Below are 22,450 nucleotides of genomic sequence, written 5' to 3' on the forward strand. Positions count from 1 at the left end.
TCCATCAGCACTGTGACCGTCCTGTCCTACCATCCATCAGCACTGTGACCGGCCTGTCCTACCATCCATCAGCACTGTGACCGGCCTGTCCTACCATCCATCAGCACTGTGACCGGCCTGTCCTACCATCCATCAGCACTGTGACCGGCCTGTCCTACCATCCATCAGCACAGTGACTGACCTGTCCTACCATCCATCAGCACTGTGACCGGCCTGTCCTACCATCCATCAGCACAGTGACCGGCCTGTCCTACCATCCATCAGCACAGTGACCGGCCTGTCCTACCATCCATCAGCACTGTGATCGGCCTGTCCTACCATCCATCAGCACTGTGACCGGCCTGTCCTACCATCCATCAGCACTGTGACCGGCCTGTCCTACCATCCATCAGCACTGTGACCGGCCTGTCCTACCATCCATCATCACTGTGATCGGCCTGTCCTACCATCCATCAGCACTGTGACCGGCCTGTCCTACCATCCATCAGCACTGTGACCGGCCTGTCCTACCATCCATCAGCACTGTGACCGGCCTGTCCTACCATCCATCAGCACTGTGACCGGCCTGTCCTACCATCCATCAGCACTGTGACCGGCCTGTCCTACCATCCATCAGCACTGTGACCGGCCTGCTGTACCATCCATCAGCACCATGACCAGCCTGCTGCACCATCATAAGCACCATGACCAGCCTGCTGTACCATCCATCAGCACCATGACCAGCCTGCTGCACCATCCATCAGCACCATGACCAGCCTGCTGTACCATACATCAGCACCATGACCGGCCCGTCTCACCATCCATCAACACTGTGACTGGCCTAGCGCACCATCCATCAGCACCGTGACTGATCTGCTGCACCACCCATCAGCACAGTGACCGATCTGCTGCACCATCCATCAGCACCGTGACCGATCTGGTGCACCATCCATCAGCACCGTGACCGGCCTACTGCACCATCCATCAGCACTGTGACCGGCCTGTCACACCATCCATCAGCACCATGACCAGCCTTGCCACATCATCCATCAGCACCATGACCAGCCTACTGCACCATCCATCAACACTGTGACCGGCCTGTCACACCATCCATCAGCACCATGACCGGCCTGTCACACCATCCATCAGCACCGTGACCGGCCTGTCACACCATCCATCAGCACCGTGACCGGCCTGTCACACCATCCATCAGCACCGTGACCGGCCTGCCGCACCATCCATCAGCACCATGACCGGCCTGTCACACCATCCATCAGCACCGTGACCGGCCTGTCACACCATCCATCAGCACCGTGACCGGCCTGTCGCACCATCCATCAGCACCTTGACCAGCCTGTAGTACCATCCATCAGCACTGTGACCAGCCTGCCGCGCCATCCAGCAGCACCATGACCCCATGACCGGCCTGCTGCACCATCCATCAGCACTGTGACCATCCTGTCATACCATCCATCAGCACCGTGATAGGCCTGTCACACGATCCATCAGCACAGTGACCAGCCTTTCCTACCATCCATCAGCACCGTGACTGGCTTATCGTACCATCCATCAGCACAGTGATCGGCTTGATGTACCATCCATCAGTACAGTGACCGGCCTGTCCTAGCATCCTTCAGCACAGTGACCGGCCTGTCGTACCATCCATCAGCACAGTGACCGGCCTGTCCTACCATCCATCAGCAAAGTGACCGGCCTGTCCTACCATCCATCAGCACAGTGACCGGCCTGTCCTACCATCCATCAGCACAGTGACCGACCTGTCCTACCATCCATCAGCACTGTGACCGGCCTGTCCTACCATCCATCAGCACAGTGACCGGCCTGTCCTACCATCCATCAGCACAGTGACCGACCTGTCCTACCATCCATCAGCACAGTGACCGGCCTGTCCTACCATCCATCAGCACAGTGACCGGCCTGTCCTACCATCCATCAGCACAGTGACCGGCCTGCTGTACCATCCATCAGCACCAGGACCAGCCTGCTGCACCATCATAAGCACCATGACCAGCCTGCTGTACCATCCATCAGCACCATGACCAGCCTGCTGTACCATACATCAGCACCATGACCGGCCCGTTTCACCATCCATCAACACTGTGACTGGCCTAGCGCACCATCCATCAGCACTGTGACCGGCCTGTCGCACCATCCATCAGCACAGTGACCGGCCTGTCCTACCATCCATCAGCACAGTGACCGGCCTGTCCTACCATCCATCAGCACAGTGACAGGCCTGCCGCACCATCCATCAGCACAGTGACCGGCCTGTCCTACCATCCATCAGCACTGTGATCGGCCTGTCCTACCATCCATCAGCACTGTGACCGGCCTGTCCTACCATCCATCAGCACTGTGACCGGCCTGTCCTACCATCCATCAGCACTGTGACCGACCTGTCCTACCATCCATCAGCACTGTGACCGGCCTGTCCTACCATCCATCAGCACTGTGACCGGCCTGTCCTACCATCCATCAGCACTGTGACCGGCCTGTCCTACCATCCATCAGCACTGTGACCGGCCTGTCCTACCATCCATCAGCACTGTGACCAGCCTGTCCTACCATCCATCAGCACCATGACCAGCCTGCTGCACCATCATAAGCACCATGACCAGCCTGCTGTACCATCCATCAGCACCATGACCAGCCTGCTGCACCATCCATCAGCACCATGACCAGCCTGCTGTACCATACATCAGCACCATGACCGGCCCGTCTCACCATCCATCAACACTGTGACGTGACTGGCCTAGCGCACCATCCATCAGCACCGTGACTGATCTGCTGCACCACCCATCAGCACAGTGACCGATCTGCTGCACCATCCATCAGCACCGTGACCGATCTGGTGCACCATCCATCAGCACCGTGACCGGCCTACTGCACCATCCATCAGCACTGTGACCGGCCTGTCACACCATCCATCAGCACCATGACCAGCCTACTGCACCATCCATCAACACTGTGACCGGCCTGTCACACCATCCATCAGCACCATGACCGGCCTGTCACACCATCCATCAGCACCGTGACCGTCCTGTCCTACCATCCATCAGCACTGTGACCGGCCTGTCCTACCATCCATCAGTACTGTGACCGGCCTGTCGCACCAGCCATCAGCACCATGACCGGCCTGCTGCACCATCCATCAGCACAGTGACCGGCCTGTCCTACCATCCATCAGCACAGTGACCGGCCTGTCCTACCATCCATCAGCACAGTGACCGGCCTGTCCTACCATCCATCAGCACAGTGACCGGCCTGTCCTACCATCCATCAGCACTGTGACCGGCCTGTCCTACCATCCATCAGCTCTGTGACCGGCCTGTCCTACCATCCATCAGCACAGTGACCGGCCTGTCGCACCATCCATCAGCACAGTGACCGCCTGTCCTACCATCCATCAGCACAGTGACCGGCCTGTCCTACCATCCATCAGCACTGTGACCGGCCTGTCCTACCATCCATCAGCACAGTGACCGGCCTGTCCTACCATCCATCAGCACTGTGACCGGCCTGTCCTACCATCCATCAGCACTGTGACCGGCCTGTCCTACCATCCATCAGCACTGTGACCGGCCTGTCCTACCATCCATCAGCACAGTGACCGGACTGCTGCATCATCCATCAGCACTGTGACCGCCTGTCCTACCATCCATCAGCACAGTGACCGGCCTGTCCTACCATCCATCAGCACAGTGACCGCCTGTCCTACCATCCATCAGCACAGTGACCGGCCTGTCCTACCATCCATCAGCACTGTGACCGGCCTGTCCTACCATCCATCAGCACAGTGACCGGCCTGTCCTACCATCCATCAGCACAGTGACCGGACTGCTGCATCATCCATCAGCACTGTACCGGCCTGTCGCACCAGCCATCAGCACCATGACTCAGGTGTAACCAGGAGAGACTGGGTGACACAAGCTGCTTGTAATGGAGGAGGCTCCAGTGGACAGGCAATGACTTGGTTATGCTGGATTACCCTTTAAATTCACAGATAAAAGTGAAAGCCTGTAGGGAATTCTGGGACTTGTAGTTTCCATACCATACGGTGGGAGACTCATTAATGTAAGAATTGTTGTAGAGATGAAAGCCCCGACCTTCCGAATATTTACAGATGAAATTGTTCTTCATGTTGCATCGGTCATCATTCCACTGGAACATGTACTGTCCGCCGACGCCAGGGGAAGCAAATGGCTGGTAGTACATGACCACACACACCTCGCTGCCGCACGAGGGCTCGTCCGCGTACCAGTTCCTGCCAAAACAAGATGTTAAAAATCCTTACAAAGAGCAATAATGGCACCAGAAAAGTCAAAATCTTGCAGGGCTTGTGCATTGACTAGGCCTCATTTATGTACCTGTCGCCCATAGCAACCAATCAGAGCTCAGCTCTCATTTTTCAAACAGCTCTGGTAAAATGAAAGCTGCACTGTGATTGGATGCTATGAGTAACACGGTGGCCATGATTTCTCTGGAAATAAGCTAATATGAAGGAATCTACCACAAAGACTCTGAATGCAGAGGACTCTCCATTAATAAAGGAGTTACCATTATTCTCAGTAAGGCCTTGGTAGTACGGTTTAGTAGGCCAGTGAAAAGGAGCGGCCTACTAAGCTAGCATTTGGTGAACTTGGGAAAGTGCCAGCATCTGGTGGGACACTGCAGGCTCAGGAGCTGCTCCCGACAGCGGAGCCGACACAGGAGGAGTGCCTCTGCTGCAATTAACCCCTCAAATGCTTCTGACCATTGTGAACCAGGCATTTAGGAGGTTGGACATGGGTGGCTATTGAAGGGCTTCGTGTCAGACATCTTTGTATACAAACGCTGCAGCTCAGCTCCATAGGAGACTTGTCATTATACAATACACCTCAAGATGATACTATTGCAGTGTATAAGTATCCTGAATGAGGCTGATATATCACCAAATTACATATTATATATTGATATCACCACAGACGTAACTGTTCACAGCAATAAAATATTGTAATATTCGTCCAAGAACACAAAGAAATATGGAAATGGCAGAATGTTATGATTAATATTTATTCTGTACAGTTGAATGTCCAGTCCCAGAACATGGAGTCCAGGAGCTTCTGCTGAGGCGATGAATTAGAATTGCTGACTTCATTTTAGGATTGTTACTCAGCAGATTCAGAAACCACAAAAAGACAAAAAAGCTCAAAAAGTATCCTTGTGTTATCAGCAGTGATGAGCGAGCACTACCATGCTCGGGTGCTCAGTACTGGTAACTAGTGATGAGCGGGCACTACCATGCTCAGGTGCTCAGTACTGGTAACTAGTGATGAGCGGGCACTACCATGCTCAGGTGCTCAGTACTGGTAACTAGTGATGAGCGGGCACTACCATGCTCGGGTGCTCAGTACTCGTAACTAGTGATGAGCGGGCACTACCATGCTCAGGTGCTCAGTATTGGTAACTAGTGATGAGCGGGCACTACCATGCTCGGGTGCTCAGTACTGGTAACTAGTGATGAGCGGGCACTACCATGCTCGGGTGCTCAGTACTGGTAACTAGTGATGAGCGGGCACTACCATGCTCGGGTGCTCAGTACTCGTAACTAGTGATGAGCGGGCACTACCATGCTCGGGTGCTCAGTACTGGTAACTAGTGATGAGCGGGCACTACCATGCTCGGGTGCTCGGTACTGGTAACTAGTGATGAGCGGGCACTACCATGCTCGGGTGCTCGGTACTGGTAACTAGTGATGAGCGGGCACTACCATGCTCGGGTGCTCGGTACTGGTAACTAGTGATGAGCGGGCACTACCATGCTCGGGTGCTCTGTACTGGTAACTAGTGATGAGCGGGCACTACCATGCTCGGGTGCTCTGTACTGGTAACTAGTGAGGAGTGAGCACTGCCATGATCAGGTGCTCAGTACTGGTAACTAGTGATGAGCGAGCACTACCATGCTCGGGTGCTCTGTACTGGTAACTAGTGATGAGTGGACACTACCATGCTCAGGTGCTCTGTACTGGTAACTAGTGATGAGCGGGCACTACCATGCTCGGGTGCTCAGTACTGGTAACTAGTGATGAGCGGGCACTACCATGCTCGGGTGCTCTGTACTCGTAACTAGTGATGAGTGGGCACTACCATGCTCAGGTGCTCAGTACTGGTAACTAGTGATGAGCGAGCACTATCATGCTCAGGTGCTCAGTACTGGTAACTAGTGATGAGCGGGCACTACCATGCTCGGGTGCTCTGTACTCGTAACTAGTGATGAGTGGACACTACCATGCTCGGGTGCTCAGTACTGGTAACTAGTGATGAGCGAGCACTATCATGCTCAGGTGCTCAGTACTGGTAACTAGTGATGAGCGGGCACTACCATGCTCGGGTGCTCTGTACTCGTAACTAGTGATGAGTGGACACTACCATGCTCAGGTGCTCAGTACTGGTAACTAGTGATGAGTGGACACTACCATGCTCAGGTGCTCAGTACTGGTAACTAGTGATGAGTGGACACTACCATGCTCAGGTGCTCTGTACTCGTAACTAGTGATGAGTGGACACTACCATGCTCAGGTGCTCTGTACTGGTAACTAGTGATGAGCGGGCACTACCATGCTCGGGTGCTCAGTACTGGTAACTAGTGATGAGCGGGCACTACCATGCTCGGGTGCTCTGTACTCGCAACTAGTGATGAGCGGGCACTACCATGCTCGGGTGCTCTGTACTGGTAACTGGTGATGAGCGAGCACTACCATGCTCGGGTGCTCAGTACTGGTAACTAGTGATGAGCGGGCACTACCATGCTCGGGTGCTCAGTACTGGTAACTAGTGATGAGCGGGCACTACCATGCTCAGGTGCTCAGTACTGGTAACTAGTGATGAGCGGGCACTACCATGCTCGGGTGCTCAGTACTCGTAACTAGTGATGAGCGGGCACTACCATGCTCGGGTGCTCAGTACTGGTAACTAGTGATGAGCGGGCACTACCATGCTCGGGTGCTCGGTACTGGTAACTAGTGATGAGCGGGCACTACCATGCTCGGGTGCTCGGTACTGGTAACTAGTGATGAGCGGGCACTACCATGCTCGGGTGCTCGGTACTGGTAACTAGTGATGAGCGGGCACTACCATGCTCGGGTGCTCTGTACTGGTAACTAGTGATGAGCGGGCACTACCATGCTCGGGTGCTCTGTACTGGTAACTAGTGAGGAGTGAGCACTGCCATGATCAGGTGCTCAGTACTGGTAACTAGTGATGAGCGAGCACTACCATGCTCGGGTGCTCTGTACTGGTAACTAGTGATGAGTGGACACTACCATGCTCAGGTGCTCTGTACTGGTAACTAGTGATGAGCGGGCACTACCATGCTCGGGTGCTCAGTACTGGTAACTAGTGATGAGCGGGCACTACCATGCTCGGGTGCTCTGTACTCGTAACTAGTGATGAGTGGGCACTACCATGCTCAGGTGCTCAGTACTGGTAACTAGTGATGAGCGAGCACTATCATGCTCAGGTGCTCAGTACTGGTAACTAGTGATGAGCGGGCACTACCATGCTCGGGTGCTCTGTACTCGTAACTAGTGATGAGTGGACACTACCATGCTCGGGTGCTCAGTACTGGTAACTAGTGATGAGCGAGCACTATCATGCTCAGGTGCTCAGTACTGGTAACTAGTGATGAGCGGGCACTACCATGCTCGGGTGCTCTGTACTCGTAACTAGTGATGAGTGGACACTACCATGCTCAGGTGCTCAGTACTGGTAACTAGTGATGAGTGGACACTACCATGCTCAGGTGCTCAGTACTGGTAACTAGTGATGAGTGGACACTACCATGCTCAGGTGCTCTGTACTCGTAACTAGTGATGAGTGGACACTACCATGCTCAGGTGCTCTGTACTGGTAACTAGTGATGAGCGGGCACTACCATGCTCGGGTGCTCAGTACTGGTAACTAGTGATGAGCGGGCACTACCATGCTCGGGTGCTCTGTACTCGCAACTAGTGATGAGCGGGCACTACCATGCTCGGGTGCTCTGTACTGGTAACTGGTGATGAGCGAGCACTACCATGCTCGGGTGCTCAGTACTGGTAACTAGTGATGAGCGGGCACTACCATGCTCGGGTGCTCAGTACTGGTAACTAGTGATGAGCGGGCACTACCATGCTCAGGTGCTCAGTACTGGTAACTAGTGATGAGCGGGCACTACCATGCTCGGGTGCTCAGTACTGGTAACTAGTGATGAGCGGGCACTACCATGCTCGGGTGCTCAGTACTGGTAACTAGTGATGAGCAGGCACTACCATGCTCGGGTGCTCAGTACTCGTAACTAGTGATGAGCAGGCACTACCATGCTCAGGTGCTCAGTACTGGTAACTAGTGATGAGCGGGCACTACCATGCTCGGGGGCTCAGTACTGGTAACTAGTGATGAGTGGGCACTACCATGCTCGGGTGCTCAGTACTGGTAACTAGTGATGAGCGGGCACTACCATGCTCGGGTGCTCAGTACTGGTAACTAGTGATGAGCGGGCACTACCATGCTCGGGTGCTCAGTACTGGTAACTAGTGATGAGCGGGCACTACCATGCTCGGGTGCTCAGTACTGGTAACTAGTGATGAGCGGGCACTACCATGCTCGGGTGCTCAGTACTGGTAACTGGTGATGAGCGGGCACTACCATGCTCGGGTGCTCGGTACTGGTAACTGGTGATGAGTGAGCACTACCATGCTCAGGTGCTGAGTACTCGTAACTAGTGATGAGTGAGCACTACCATGCTCAGGTGCTCAGTACTGGTAACTAGTGATGAGCGGGCACTACCATGCTCAGGTGCTCAGTACTGGTAACTAGTGATGAGCGGGCACTACCATGCTCGGGTGCTCAGTACTCGTAACTAGTGATGAGCGGGCACTACCATGCTCAGGTGCTCAGTATTGGTAACTAGTGATGAGCGGGCACTACCATGCTCGGGTGCTCAGTACTGGTAACTAGTGATGAGCGGGCACTACCATGCTCGGGTGCTCAGTACTGGTAACTAGTGATGAGCGGGCACTACCATGCTCGGGTGCTCAGTACTCGTAACTAGTGATGAGCGGGCACTACCATGCTCGGGTGCTCAGTACTGGTAACTAGTGATGAGCGGGCACTACCATGCTCGGGTGCTCGGTACTGGTAACTAGTGATGAGCGGGCACTACCATGCTCGGGTGCTCGGTACTGGTAACTAGTGATGAGCGGGCACTACCATGCTCGGGTGCTCGGTACTGGTAACTAGTGATGAGCGGGCACTACCATGCTCGGGTGCTCTGTACTGGTAACTAGTGATGAGCGGGCACTACCATGCTCGGGTGCTCTGTACTGGTAACTAGTGAGGAGTGAGCACTGCCATGATCAGGTGCTCAGTACTGGTAACTAGTGATGAGCGAGCACTACCATGCTCGGGTGCTCTGTACTGGTAACTAGTGATGAGTGGACACTACCATGCTCAGGTGCTCTGTACTGGTAACTAGTGATGAGCGGGCACTACCATGCTCGGGTGCTCAGTACTGGTAACTAGTGATGAGCGGGCACTACCATGCTCGGGTGCTCTGTACTCGTAACTAGTGATGAGTGGGCACTACCATGCTCAGGTGCTCAGTACTGGTAACTAGTGATGAGCGAGCACTATCATGCTCAGGTGCTCAGTACTGGTAACTAGTGATGAGCGGGCACTACCATGCTCGGGTGCTCTGTACTCGTAACTAGTGATGAGTGGACACTACCATGCTCGGGTGCTCAGTACTGGTAACTAGTGATGAGCGAGCACTATCATGCTCAGGTGCTCAGTACTGGTAACTAGTGATGAGCGGGCACTACCATGCTCGGGTGCTCTGTACTCGTAACTAGTGATGAGTGGACACTACCATGCTCAGGTGCTCAGTACTGGTAACTAGTGATGAGTGGACACTACCATGCTCAGGTGCTCAGTACTGGTAACTAGTGATGAGTGGACACTACCATGCTCAGGTGCTCTGTACTCGTAACTAGTGATGAGTGGACACTACCATGCTCAGGTGCTCTGTACTGGTAACTAGTGATGAGCGGGCACTACCATGCTCGGGTGCTCAGTACTGGTAACTAGTGATGAGCGGGCACTACCATGCTCGGGTGCTCTGTACTCGCAACTAGTGATGAGCGGGCACTACCATGCTCGGGTGCTCTGTACTGGTAACTGGTGATGAGCGAGCACTACCATGCTCGGGTGCTCAGTACTGGTAACTAGTGATGAGCGGGCACTACCATGCTCGGGTGCTCAGTACTGGTAACTAGTGATGAGCGGGCACTACCATGCTCAGGTGCTCAGTACTGGTAACTAGTGATGAGCGGGCACTACCATGCTCGGGTGCTCAGTACTCGTAACTAGTGATGAGCGGGCACTACCATGCTCGGGTGCTCAGTACTGGTAACTAGTGATGAGCGGGCACTACCATGCTCGGGTGCTCGGTACTGGTAACTAGTGATGAGCGGGCACTACCATGCTCGGGTGCTCGGTACTGGTAACTAGTGATGAGCGGGCACTACCATGCTCGGGTGCTCGGTACTGGTAACTAGTGATGAGCGGGCACTACCATGCTCGGGTGCTCTGTACTGGTAACTAGTGATGAGCGGGCACTACCATGCTCGGGTGCTCTGTACTGGTAACTAGTGAGGAGTGAGCACTGCCATGATCAGGTGCTCAGTACTGGTAACTAGTGATGAGCGAGCACTACCATGCTCGGGTGCTCTGTACTGGTAACTAGTGATGAGTGGACACTACCATGCTCAGGTGCTCTGTACTGGTAACTAGTGATGAGCGGGCACTACCATGCTCGGGTGCTCAGTACTGGTAACTAGTGATGAGCGGGCACTACCATGCTCGGGTGCTCTGTACTCGTAACTAGTGATGAGTGGGCACTACCATGCTCAGGTGCTCAGTACTGGTAACTAGTGATGAGCGAGCACTATCATGCTCAGGTGCTCAGTACTGGTAACTAGTGATGAGCGGGCACTACCATGCTCGGGTGCTCTGTACTCGTAACTAGTGATGAGTGGACACTACCATGCTCGGGTGCTCAGTACTGGTAACTAGTGATGAGCGAGCACTATCATGCTCAGGTGCTCAGTACTGGTAACTAGTGATGAGCGGGCACTACCATGCTCGGGTGCTCTGTACTCGTAACTAGTGATGAGTGGACACTACCATGCTCAGGTGCTCAGTACTGGTAACTAGTGATGAGTGGACACTACCATGCTCAGGTGCTCAGTACTGGTAACTAGTGATGAGTGGACACTACCATGCTCAGGTGCTCTGTACTCGTAACTAGTGATGAGTGGACACTACCATGCTCGGGTGCTCAGTACTGGTAACTAGTGATGAGCGGGCACTACCATGCTCGGGTGCTCTGTACTCGCAACTAGTGATGAGTGGGCACTACCATGCTCAGGTGCTCTGTACTGGTAACTAGTGATGAGCGGGCACTACCATGCTCGGGTGCTCAGTACTGGTAACTAGTGATGAGCGGGCACTACCATGCTCGGGTGCTCTGTACTCGCAACTAGTGATGAGCGGGCACTACCATGCTCGGGTGCTCTGTACTGGTAACTGGTGATGAGCGAGCACTACCATGCTCGGGTGCTCAGTACTGGTAACTAGTGATGAGCGGGCACTACCATGCTCGGGTGCTCAGTACTGGTAACTAGTGATGAGCGGGCACTACCATGCTCAGGTGCTCAGTACTGGTAACTAGTGATGAGCGGGCACTACCATGCTCGGGTGCTCAGTACTGGTAACTAGTGATGAGCGGGCACTACCATGCTCGGGTGCTCAGTACTGGTAACTAGTGATGAGCAGGCACTACCATGCTCGGGTGCTCAGTACTCGTAACTAGTGATGAGCAGGCACTACCATGCTCAGGTGCTCAGTACTGGTAACTAGTGATGAGCGGGCACTACCATGCTCGGGGGCTCAGTACTGGTAACTAGTGATGAGTGGGCACTACCATGCTCGGGTGCTCAGTACTGGTAACTAGTGATGAGCGGGCACTACCATGCTCGGGTGCTCAGTACTGGTAACTAGTGATGAGCGGGCACTACCATGCTCGGGTGCTCAGTACTGGTAACTAGTGATGAGCGGGCACTACCATGCTCGGGTGCTCAGTACTGGTAACTAGTGATGAGCGGGCACTACCATGCTCGGGTGCTCAGTACTGGTAACTGGTGATGAGCGGGCACTACCATGCTCGGGTGCTCGGTACTGGTAACTGGTGATGAGTGAGCACAGGACAGTAACCTGAGCCGTCTCAGCAGAAAAGTCCAACTTTTTTTTATAGAATTTAAATGACTAAAACATCCCTTACTTTCCGCTCCTCAGCTTAAGTCCAAGTCAAATCTGCAAGGCGTCCAAATACTCTATAGAAGGTCTGTACAGGTGTGTGATCTATACATGTGTGATGTGAATGTCCATATTGTGTGGTGTGTGTATAGGATATGTGCAGTATATATTTGTGTGATGTGTACATGTGTGCTATATGTATGTGTACATGTATGTGTGTGATGTATATGTGTGTGTATGTATAATTTATGCCGTACAGTAGATCAGTGCTATGCGTGTGTGCATGCACGTGTATATGGTGGACGTGGTGTACAGTATATGTATGTATATATTTATATGGCGTGTGATGTTTATATGTATGTTTGTGTGCACATGTATGAGTGTGTGGTGTGTGTGTGTGTGTATGGCATGTGTTCTGTACAGTATATGTGTGTGTCATGTTCATATGTGTGGTATGTGGATAGTGTATTATGTATAATGCATGTGAGTGTGCATGTCTGTCCGTGTAAGGTATGTGATGCGTTTGTAGGGTGTATATACGTGTGTACAGTGTGGTGTGTAGGGTATGTGTGTTTATGTGTGTGGTGAGGGATGTACTGTTTGTGTGTATTGTATGTTAAGTGTATGGTTTTAGTGTGTGGCATGTACTGTATCTGTGTATGGCATGTTATGTGTATGGTTTTAGTGTGTGGCATGTGTGGTGCCCCTGAGGCTTCAGTCACCACAGGTTCTTGCATCTTGCTTAAGGTGCAGTACTCATCCCGGGTTTGGAAGAGGTCAGTGCCGGTTCCACTTCACAACACAACAAACACACAGCAGTAGCGCTCTCCACTGGGGATCGGGCTAGGGTAGGGTCTAAAGGTCGCCACCAAACACTGGGGCTTCCAGCCACTAGTGACAGGGAATCAGGGTAGAGAAGGAGTTGCAGCCAGGGGGAGGAGAGGAGCGACACACATAGTGGAGGAGAAGGTCTGCAGCGAGCAGATGCGGAGGTCTTGCCAGGATGAGGTCCGGGACGACTAACCGACAGGAGAGGAGAATCACCGGTGGAGTCAGTAAGACAAAGGAGTTTATACGGTCGCTGAGGGGTGAGCTAGTTAGCTCCCTCAGGATCGTCACAGTCAAGGTGCGGAGCCCTAGGGTGGCGTGTACTTCACGCTACGCTACAAGAAACCGCTGGGCAGGGGGATGTCAGGTCCCTTTGCCACCCCAAGTTCCAGGGGCACAGCAGCAGATAGAGCCAGGAGTTGTGACCACGATCCAGCCCAGCATGGACTCGCGGTGCCTTCTATACGGGAAAAACACTAACAACAGAAACAGGAGTTCCTGGAGGACTACAGGTCCCAGGAGTTCATCTTACATCGCGCACAACATCGGTTCTGGCCTCTGAACTATCCGGGATCGGTTGGAACCCATCATAGTGGAAACCGGCACTCCAAGGGTGATGACAGTGGCAGTGGTAAAGAGAACTTTGAACAGCAGCCCCTGTGTCATCCCTGTCATTGCCGGCACCGTCGTTCCACGCTCCGGCGCCATCGGCTACTACCGCCCCCATCATCCTCCCCGGGGCCTAGCTCTACCTGTGGAGAGCTGAAACACCAGAGCTGCGTTACCATCTGCCCCAGAAGAGAGCGACATCCCGCAGCGGCGGCTTTCCTCATAGCCACATACCACAGGTGGCGTCACAAGACAACTACTCCCAACATCTTCCCCATTTTTCAACCTTCTTTCCTTCATCCCTTCCTTTCGTGGACACCTCAGGGCCAAGAAGCTGGGCCAGGCCCCTGTGACATCCCCAAAGACCCGTTCATCACCGGCCTGTTGATGAGTAAAAAAAAAAATGGCCCCGTAGGTTGCTCCAAATGTACTGTATGTGTGTATGATGTTATGTGTATGGTTTTAGTGTGTGGGATGTACTGTATCTGTGTATGGTGTGTTATGTGTATGGTTTTAGTGTGTGGGATGTACTGTATCTGTGTATGGTGTGTTATGTGTATGGTTTTAGTGTGTGGGATGTACTGTATGTGTGTATGGTATGTTATGTGTATGGTTTTAGTGTGTGGGATGTACTGTACCTGTGTATGGTGTGTTATGTGTATGGTTTTAGTGTGTGGGATGTACTGTATCTGTGTATGGTGTGTTATGTGTATGGTTTTAGTGTGTGGGATGTACTGTATCTGTGTATGGTATGTTATGTGTATGGTTTTAGTGTGTGGGATGTACTGTATGTGTGTCTGGTGTGTTATGTGTATGGTTTTAGTGTGTGGGATGTACTGTATCTGTGTATGGTGTGTTATGTGTATGGTTTTAGTGTGTGGGATGTACTGTATCTGTGTATGGTATGTTATGTGTATGGTTTTAGTGTGTGGGATGTACTGTATGTGTGTATGGTGTGTTATGTGTATGGTTTTAGTGTGTGGGATGTACTGTATGTGTGTATGGTGTGTTATGTGTATGGTTTTAGTGTGTGGGATGTACTGTATCTGTGTCTGGTGTGTTATGTGTATGGTTTTCGTGTGTGGGATGTACTGTATGTGTGTCTGGTGTGTTATGTGTATGGTTTTAGTGTGTGGGATGTACTGTATCTGTGTATGGTATGTTATGTGTATGGTTTTAGTGTGTGGGATGTACTGTATCTGTGTATGGTGTGTTATGTGTATGGTTTTAGTGTGTGGGATGTACTGTATGTGTGTATGGTATGTTATGTGTATGGTTTTAGTGTGTGGGATGTACTGTATCTGTGTATGGTATGTTATGTGTATGGTTTTAGTGTGTGGGATGTACTGTATCTGTGTATGGTATGTTATGTGTATGGTTTTAGTGTGTGGGATGTACTGTATCTGTGTATGGTATGTTATGTGTATGGTTTTAGTGTGTGGGATGTACTGTATCTGTGTATGGTATGTTATGTGTATGGTTTTAGTGTGTGGGATGTACTGTATCTGTGTATGGTGTGTTATGTGTATGGTTTTACTGTGTGGGATGTTATAATATATAGAATATTCTTGGCTGACAATAGAATGTATTTTAATATTCAGTAAATGTTATTTTGACTATTTTCGGTGTAATCGGTCATTGGAAAGTGTGCAGTCTTATAGAGATTCCTATGAGCGTTCCCAGCGTATTCCAGTAATACCAGTGCAGCTGTGGTCTGGCACCAGTCCTAAACACGTGCAGGCCTGGCATTCATTAGTGTTACCTTGTGCTGGAAAGTGTGCTGAAACCAGATGGCACATTTCACATGTATATATTTTTTGTTTTATTTTCAGTTATAGTGCAGGGCACAGAGCGAGGGGCTGTCAATTTTTTTGTTTTTGTTATTTCGTTTTTCCCCTCCCCTTTGTCCGAGAGCCGTAACCTTTTCATTTATTTGTCGAGATGGCCGTATGAGGGCTTGTATTTTGTGGTACGAGTTGTAGTATTAAATGACACCATTTCTGTAATTATTACAAAGTGTTCTATAAAATAAAAAATAATTAAAAATGGAGCAAAACGGTGGAAAACCCCACAATTTTGTCATTGTTTTTTGTAGTTTTTTTTCTGGTATTTGTTGTGGCTTAAAAATTGAGAATTTAAATTTGGGGCATTATTTGACCATTTTCTGAGAACTGTACATTTCCTTATTTTTTGGTTGATACCATTTGCGTTACAAAAGCAGGCCATGGTAGAACCCTGCGATCTCCGGTGGAATCTCACCACTTGAGGTCTCCGGTCAAAGATTGTTAGCGCCATTTAAAGGGATAACAGCAGCGATCTGAGCCAGCACCAGTCGCTGCTGTTAGTGGCAGTTTGAAGCTTTATAAAACAGCTCCCGAGACCGCTCCACACAAGCTGATGTGGGACGTAATGTACATTCTGTGTCGGAAAGGGGTTAAAGGGGTACTCTAGATTTAGGCCATTCCTTACGGAAGGGAGTATATCAGTCAGTACCTCCATCAGTAATCTGGAGCAGAAAACAACAACATGGAGTGTCTATGGAGCTCCTAGCATATGTGGTGCTCCCGAGGCTTCAGTCACCAAAGAGTATTGCATCTGTCTTAAGGTGCAATGCTCGTCTCGGGTGAGAGGAGGTTGACCTCTGGTTTTCACTTACATAACATTTACCTAGACACTTACATCAACACTCAGTTAGTAAGCCAGCACTTACACAGCTCAGTGAGCCATCTATGCTGGCGAATACCCGTTGGCAGGGCGACAGCCACTACGAGTCATCAAAAAGGTGGGGGCTGCCTGGGAAGTGAGCGAACACACTTAGTTTCACTTTAGAAGGGTTTCTACTTGAGAACAGTTTGGACGCAGGGGAGAGAACAGCTTGAGGCAGAGAAGAGCAAAGCCTCTGGGGGGTTGCCGAATGGCTCCCCCCAGAGGTGCCGACCGTGTAGTGGGCAGAAAGAGAGAGAGAAGCAGGAGAAGACTGGGTAGAGCTGTGAGACAGAGGAGCAACTCGGTAGCCAGAGGGTGAGCCCCCAACATCCCCTTCCGGACCAGCGCCAGTCAGGGTGCAGATCCTTCGGTTAGGGGAACCTTCATGGACTCTAACAAATCTGCAAGGAAAGGGAATTTCACGTCCAATTGCCCACCACCAAAAGTCCCGGGGCACACCAGCAGATAGATACAGGAGCCAAGGCCATGGTCGGGTCCATAACAAGTTTCGCGCTGCCTTCGTAGAGGATGGCAACCAAAGCCAAGGACACTGGGGTCCCCAAGTAGCTTCACGCCACGGGGATCCACACTACAAGGTGCAAGGAGGAAGGTCTCAAAAGCTTCACAACACTGGTGGTGACCTCTGCTTCATCCGGGATCGGCTGGGGCCCATCACGGCGATGACTGGTACTCTGCGAGCACAGCACACGAACTGTGAGTAAAACACCTGGAACCACAGCCCCTGTGTGAGACTCTGATTTGTCGGTGCCGCTGCCCCACGCTTCGGCGCCAACGGCCCTTCCCCTGTCACCACCGTCCTTCCCAGGGCTCGCTCCACCTGTGGGGAGCTGGACTATCTGAGATCCAGTAACATCAGCCCCGGAAGAGAGCGACATCTCGCAGTGGCGGCTAATCCCTGTCCGTGCACCACGGGTGGCGCTGCAAAGCAAACCCCCCATTCCCCCCTTTTTTTACTTCCTTTGCCTGTAGCCGACGGGGCCACAGAGCCGGGTCAGGCCATTCACAGCAACCACACAAAACCACTGGCCCGGTGACAAGTAAGCCCTGTAGGTCCCGTGGGGTGCTACACTTTTCTATGCATTGCACGGACAGCCCATAGACTTCAATGGGCACCATGCGATGCTTCATTTCTCTATGGTAGTGCCGCAGGAGAGCTAAACATTTGCCGTCTGGTTTCTCTGCAAAAGGTGGGTGCTGCCTGGGAAGTGAGCGAACACACTTCGTTTCACTTTAGAAGGGTTTTTACCTGAAAACAGTTTGGACGCAAAGGAGAGAACAGCTTGAGGAAAAGAAGAGCAAGGCCTCTCGGGGGTTGCCAAATGGCTCCCCCCAGAGGGGCCGATCGGGTACCGGGCAGAAAGAGAGAAGCAGGAGACGACCATTGGAGCTGTGAGACAGAGGAGCAACTCTGTAGCCGGAGGGTAACCCCCAACAGCCCCTTCGGGACCGGCGTCAGACAGGGTGCAGAACCCTCGGTTAGGGGAACCTTCATGGACTAACAAATCTGCAGAGAAACGGGATTTCACATCCCACTGCCCACCACCAAAAGTCCAGGGGCACAGCAGCAGATAGAGACAGGAGCCACGGCCGGGTCCATAACAAGTTTTGCGCTGCCTGCGTAAGGGACGGTAACTAATGCTATGCATTGTACGGACAGCCCATAGACTTCAATGGGCACCATGCAATGCTTCATTTCTCTATGGTAGTGTCGCAGGAGAGCTAAACATTTGCCTTTTGGTTTCTCTACAAATCAGTACTAGACATTGACCTATGGTGGCCCCCAGCAGACATTGGGCCACAGTCCCACCATAGGCCTATAACTTTCTTGTCCAATTGCTGCACAAACATCAGAAATTGGGGAAGAGCGTCCGTTCCTTACCAGAATGTGGGTTTGCTGCCATCCACCCAGGAGTACAGACTCTGGCAGTCGCTGGAGCCCGGCGACTCGTCCTCGATCCTCCGGAGGCCGAGCCAGAAGTCCCCGTCGGAGGCAGGGATGCTCCGGATCAGCTTCTGGATGAGCTCCTGCTCCGCTTCAGACTTTATAGTCATCAGGTCGCCCCCGTCCCGTCTACATTCATCCTGCGCTTCCTGGAAGGACAACCGTCTTGACGTGTCATGGAAGTAAATGATTTTGTAGCACGGCTTCTCTTTGCCGTTCCTGCAGACTATCTGCCCTATAACAGAGAGAATGGATTTTTATGCTCGGAGCAGCATTGGGGCATCGAGAACCACAGTGTTTTGCTTGTGTGCCTTAAAGGGAAAGAGTCCTCAGAAAATGACATATTATGTAGATCAGGCTTTTGTGTTACTTGTATCTTTTAAACATTTGTGGTTGTCTATCACAATCTTTATTAAAAACAATATCACTAACCTTGTAATTTTCACACTGGCCACTAGGGCTTTTTAAGACTTCCACTTCCTGTTTTCCCAGGTAGCGTTTTCAGTAGACTCCTTACCATCAGAGGCAGGATTACAGTAACAGGTAACACCTCTATACAGCAGATAACTCAGGATCCACCATTCACAACAGGTGATGTCATAGCTCACCTACTCCTCCTCCTGGTAACAGCTCTATATACTGTACACTAGATAACAGGTTACACCATTTACAATAAGAGATGCAACAGCTCACCTCCCCCTCCTGTACAATGACTGATAACACCTATATATACAGTGGATAACAGGTTCCACCATTCACAATAGGTGATATCACAGCTCCCCTCCTCCTCCTCCTGTACAATGGCTGATAACACCTTTATATACAGTAGATAACAAGTTTGACCATTCACAATAGGTGATATCACATCTCACTTCCTCCTCTTGTATAATGACTGATAATACCTATATATACAGTAGATAACACAGGATCCGCCATTCACAATAGGTGATATCACAGCTCACCTCCTCCTCATGTAAAATGACTGATAATAGGTCTATATACAGTAGAAAACACAGGATACGCCATTCACAATAGGTGATAACACAGCTCACCTCCCCCTCCTGTACAGTGAGTGATAAAGTCTCTATATACAGTAGATAGCTCACTTCCTTCTCCTGTACAATGGCTGATAACACCTTAATGTATAGTATTTAACATGTTCCACCATTCACAAAAGGTGGTGTCACAGCTCACCTCCTCCTCCTATACAATGGCTGATAACTTTATATACTATAGATAACACAGGATCCATCATTCACAATAGGTGATGTCACAGCTCACCTCTTCGTCCTGTACAATGATTGATAACACCTCTATATACAGTAGATAACATAGGATCCACCATTCATAATAGGTGATATCACAGCTCCCCTCCTCCTCCTGTACAATGACTGATAACACCTTTATATACAGTAGATAACAGGTTCCTCCATTCACAATAGGAAATGTCACAGCTCACCTCCTCCTCTCCTCAGCTGCCACTGCCACACATGGAAATCCCATGACTGAGCTATGGGGGAGGCTGATGGGCACCAGAAGCGTTGTGTGATGTGATTGCTCCTTACAAATGATGCTGTCACTGATTGATAGCAGCGATAGGAGCGAGCTCTGATCACTGCTGGTGGAAGCAGGTGCCAGTTATACAGGACAGCTGGATCCCGCAGAGTTTGGCGCCCCTACATCCACACTTGACATACACTGCACATGGAAATAGTTAAAGGGGGCCATCTCATACACCCTATAAAGGCCATTCAGGATTCCCTGTATTAACCACAATGAAGATCAGCACAAGCCGCCCTTGTATTATAAAATCAGTTTTTGGCTAAGGTGCCCGGGGCGGCCAAACTTTGAATGGCATTTTCATTAATGAGGAATCCCCTTTAACAAGATCCTGTGATTGTTACTTTACCTGTTTTACCATTAGAAGAGAACGAGCAAAATGACAAAATCTAAAAGTAGATGAAAAAAACCAAACCATCAAACACCAAACACCTACCTGGTCTGTGCGTCACCTCCACTGATGGAAAGCAATGAGAGAGAATGTGCGGCATTAGCATCAAAAATCACTCAATACGTCACAGTATTAACGAGCGGCATTAGGGGGCGATATTGGGGTAAAGCCTCCATTACTGGACTGAGCACTTGGTCAGTGGGATGGGCACTAGATACCGATATGGTGCGATGTTTTAGATCGTGGTTGTACGGCACTACTATATGGGCATGGTTTGGCAGTATAAATTTTCAACTATGTTTATAGCAACATTTTACTTCCAGTAAAAATGTAATCCTGCTCAGGCAGGGTAGCACCAGTGTCTCCGCAGAGACGCCGGCTTACTTACTGCCCCGGCGGGGTCGCGGTATCTCCCGGCCATCCACGTGCGCTGCTGCCTATTTCCCTTCACGGGCCCAGTGATTGCGACACAGGATTTCTCAGAGTGCACCTAAGACACTCACACACCGGCCCTCCTGTTAAAGGGCCAGAGCGCCATTTCCCAGAAATATTTAAGGCACCATCCCATTAGGGGAGGTGCCTGCGCAACACCTTCAGTTAGTTAGTCAGTCTGCTATCTAGCTAGTTTTCAGGTCCTGTGCTCCTGTCCTGTTATCCCTGTGTCTGTCTCTAGTACCTGCCTTCCCATACCTGTCTATCCCTGCTGTGCCCACCATTCCTGTCCATACCCGCCTGCCCAGTCTACCTCAGTCACCCCGCCTGTGTCTATGTCAGCGGCCACTGTCTCAGTCACTGCCCTGGGATCCGCATTGCGGTGGGCGCTTAGTCAAGCCCTTGGCACTAAAGAGTAAGCCTGGGGTCCCCCTGTGGTCCAGTGGGTCCACTAACCCCGCTCTCTGCCTCTACCCCGGCTGTGATAGGTCCACCTTCTGTAATCATCCAGGACAGTCATCTCCTACCTCCAGCTGAAGGTTGGGGACCCCTGGTGTAGGGATTACTGACCCCGATCCTGCAGTATATCATGTCTCCGGACCCCGGCAGAGCCCAGATCCCTGCAGGCCACTTTTCAGCAGTATCTTCCAGATGCTCAGTCTGTGCAGGCGCCAGTTTTCTGCTGGTGTCAATGTCGCTATTCTGCACCATGAGATGTTTAGCTCCTTTGTGACCGGATGGAAGATCTTCCCGTATAAAAGACATTTTTCAGAACATTTATGACTTTTCAGACCGTGAAACAGGAAGCAGATTTTATTATTACATTTCTTCCAAGGCCAAGAGTTCAGCGGGAGAATAAAAGATCCTTTTCACAAGAGGCCGCGGCCTGAATATAATGTCCGGGATATGAGGACCTCACTGCCGTGTCTGGTTAGGATGAAACGATGTAAACAGGGGGGTCCCCGGAGACATAGATTGTCGGGGTCCCGAGGCAATTATCTGATATCACATGGGGAAACTGCTGCTAACTCCATGATTTATACAGAAGCGCTGAGGGGCGAGGCATCGATCACCTCCAGTGGATTAGGGGGATTGCTATGGATGCCGACAGCCCACCAGGGAAAAAGCCACACCATGCCGAATATTACAGGGGGTCCGGGGTCTCTGCTCCGTCCAGTGGTGTAATATAAGGACATTTCTATAATAGACAACTATTCAATTATTTAATTAGATGGCGACGATAGATAGAGGGATAGATAGATAGATAGATAAATAGAGGGATAGATAGAGGGATAGATAGATAGATGGATAGAGGGATAGATGGATAGATAGATAGAGGGATAGATAGATAGATAGATAGATAGAGGGATAGATAGATAGATAGATAGATAGATAGATAGATAGATAGATAGATAGAGGGATAGATAGATAGATAGATAGATAGATAGATAGATAGATAGATAGATAGATAGATAGAGGGATAGATAGATAGATGGATAGATAGAGGGATAGATAGATAGATAGATAGATAGATAGAGGGATAGATAGATAGATAGAGGGATAGATAGATAGAGGGATAGATAGATAGATAGCGGGATAGATAGATAGATAGATAGATAGATAGAGGGA

The 22,450-nt window shown here is 50.9% G+C and overlaps 1 protein-coding gene across 3 annotated transcripts in view; it reads right to left on the minus strand.

Annotated features, from left to right (window-relative positions):
- The window catches only part of LAYN (layilin), a 41,620-nt gene that overhangs the window by 16,196 nt on the left and 2,974 nt on the right, over positions 1-22,450 (minus strand). Inside the window, exons 1-4 of one of the 3 annotated variants that reach the window (XM_075329131.1) lie at positions 20,778-20,843; positions 20,435-20,455; positions 18,376-18,673; positions 4,107-4,264 (exon numbers count right to left, since the gene is read on the minus strand). In XM_075329131.1, the coding sequence (XP_075185246.1) occupies positions 4,107-4,264; positions 18,376-18,673; positions 20,435-20,455; position 20,778 (478 nt within the window). In that variant the 5' untranslated portion in view covers positions 20,779-20,843. Of the gene's footprint in view, positions 1-4,106; positions 4,265-18,375; positions 18,674-20,434; positions 20,456-20,777; positions 20,844-22,450 lie in introns of those variants that run through there. The other 2 variants (XM_075329129.1, XM_075329130.1) reach the window with 2 other exon arrangements.

This window comes from Anomaloglossus baeobatrachus, chromosome 11, assembly GCF_048569485.1.
Source record: "Anomaloglossus baeobatrachus isolate aAnoBae1 chromosome 11, aAnoBae1.hap1, whole genome shotgun sequence".
In the NCBI taxonomy this organism is placed as follows: domain Eukaryota; kingdom Metazoa; phylum Chordata; class Amphibia; order Anura; family Aromobatidae; genus Anomaloglossus; species Anomaloglossus baeobatrachus.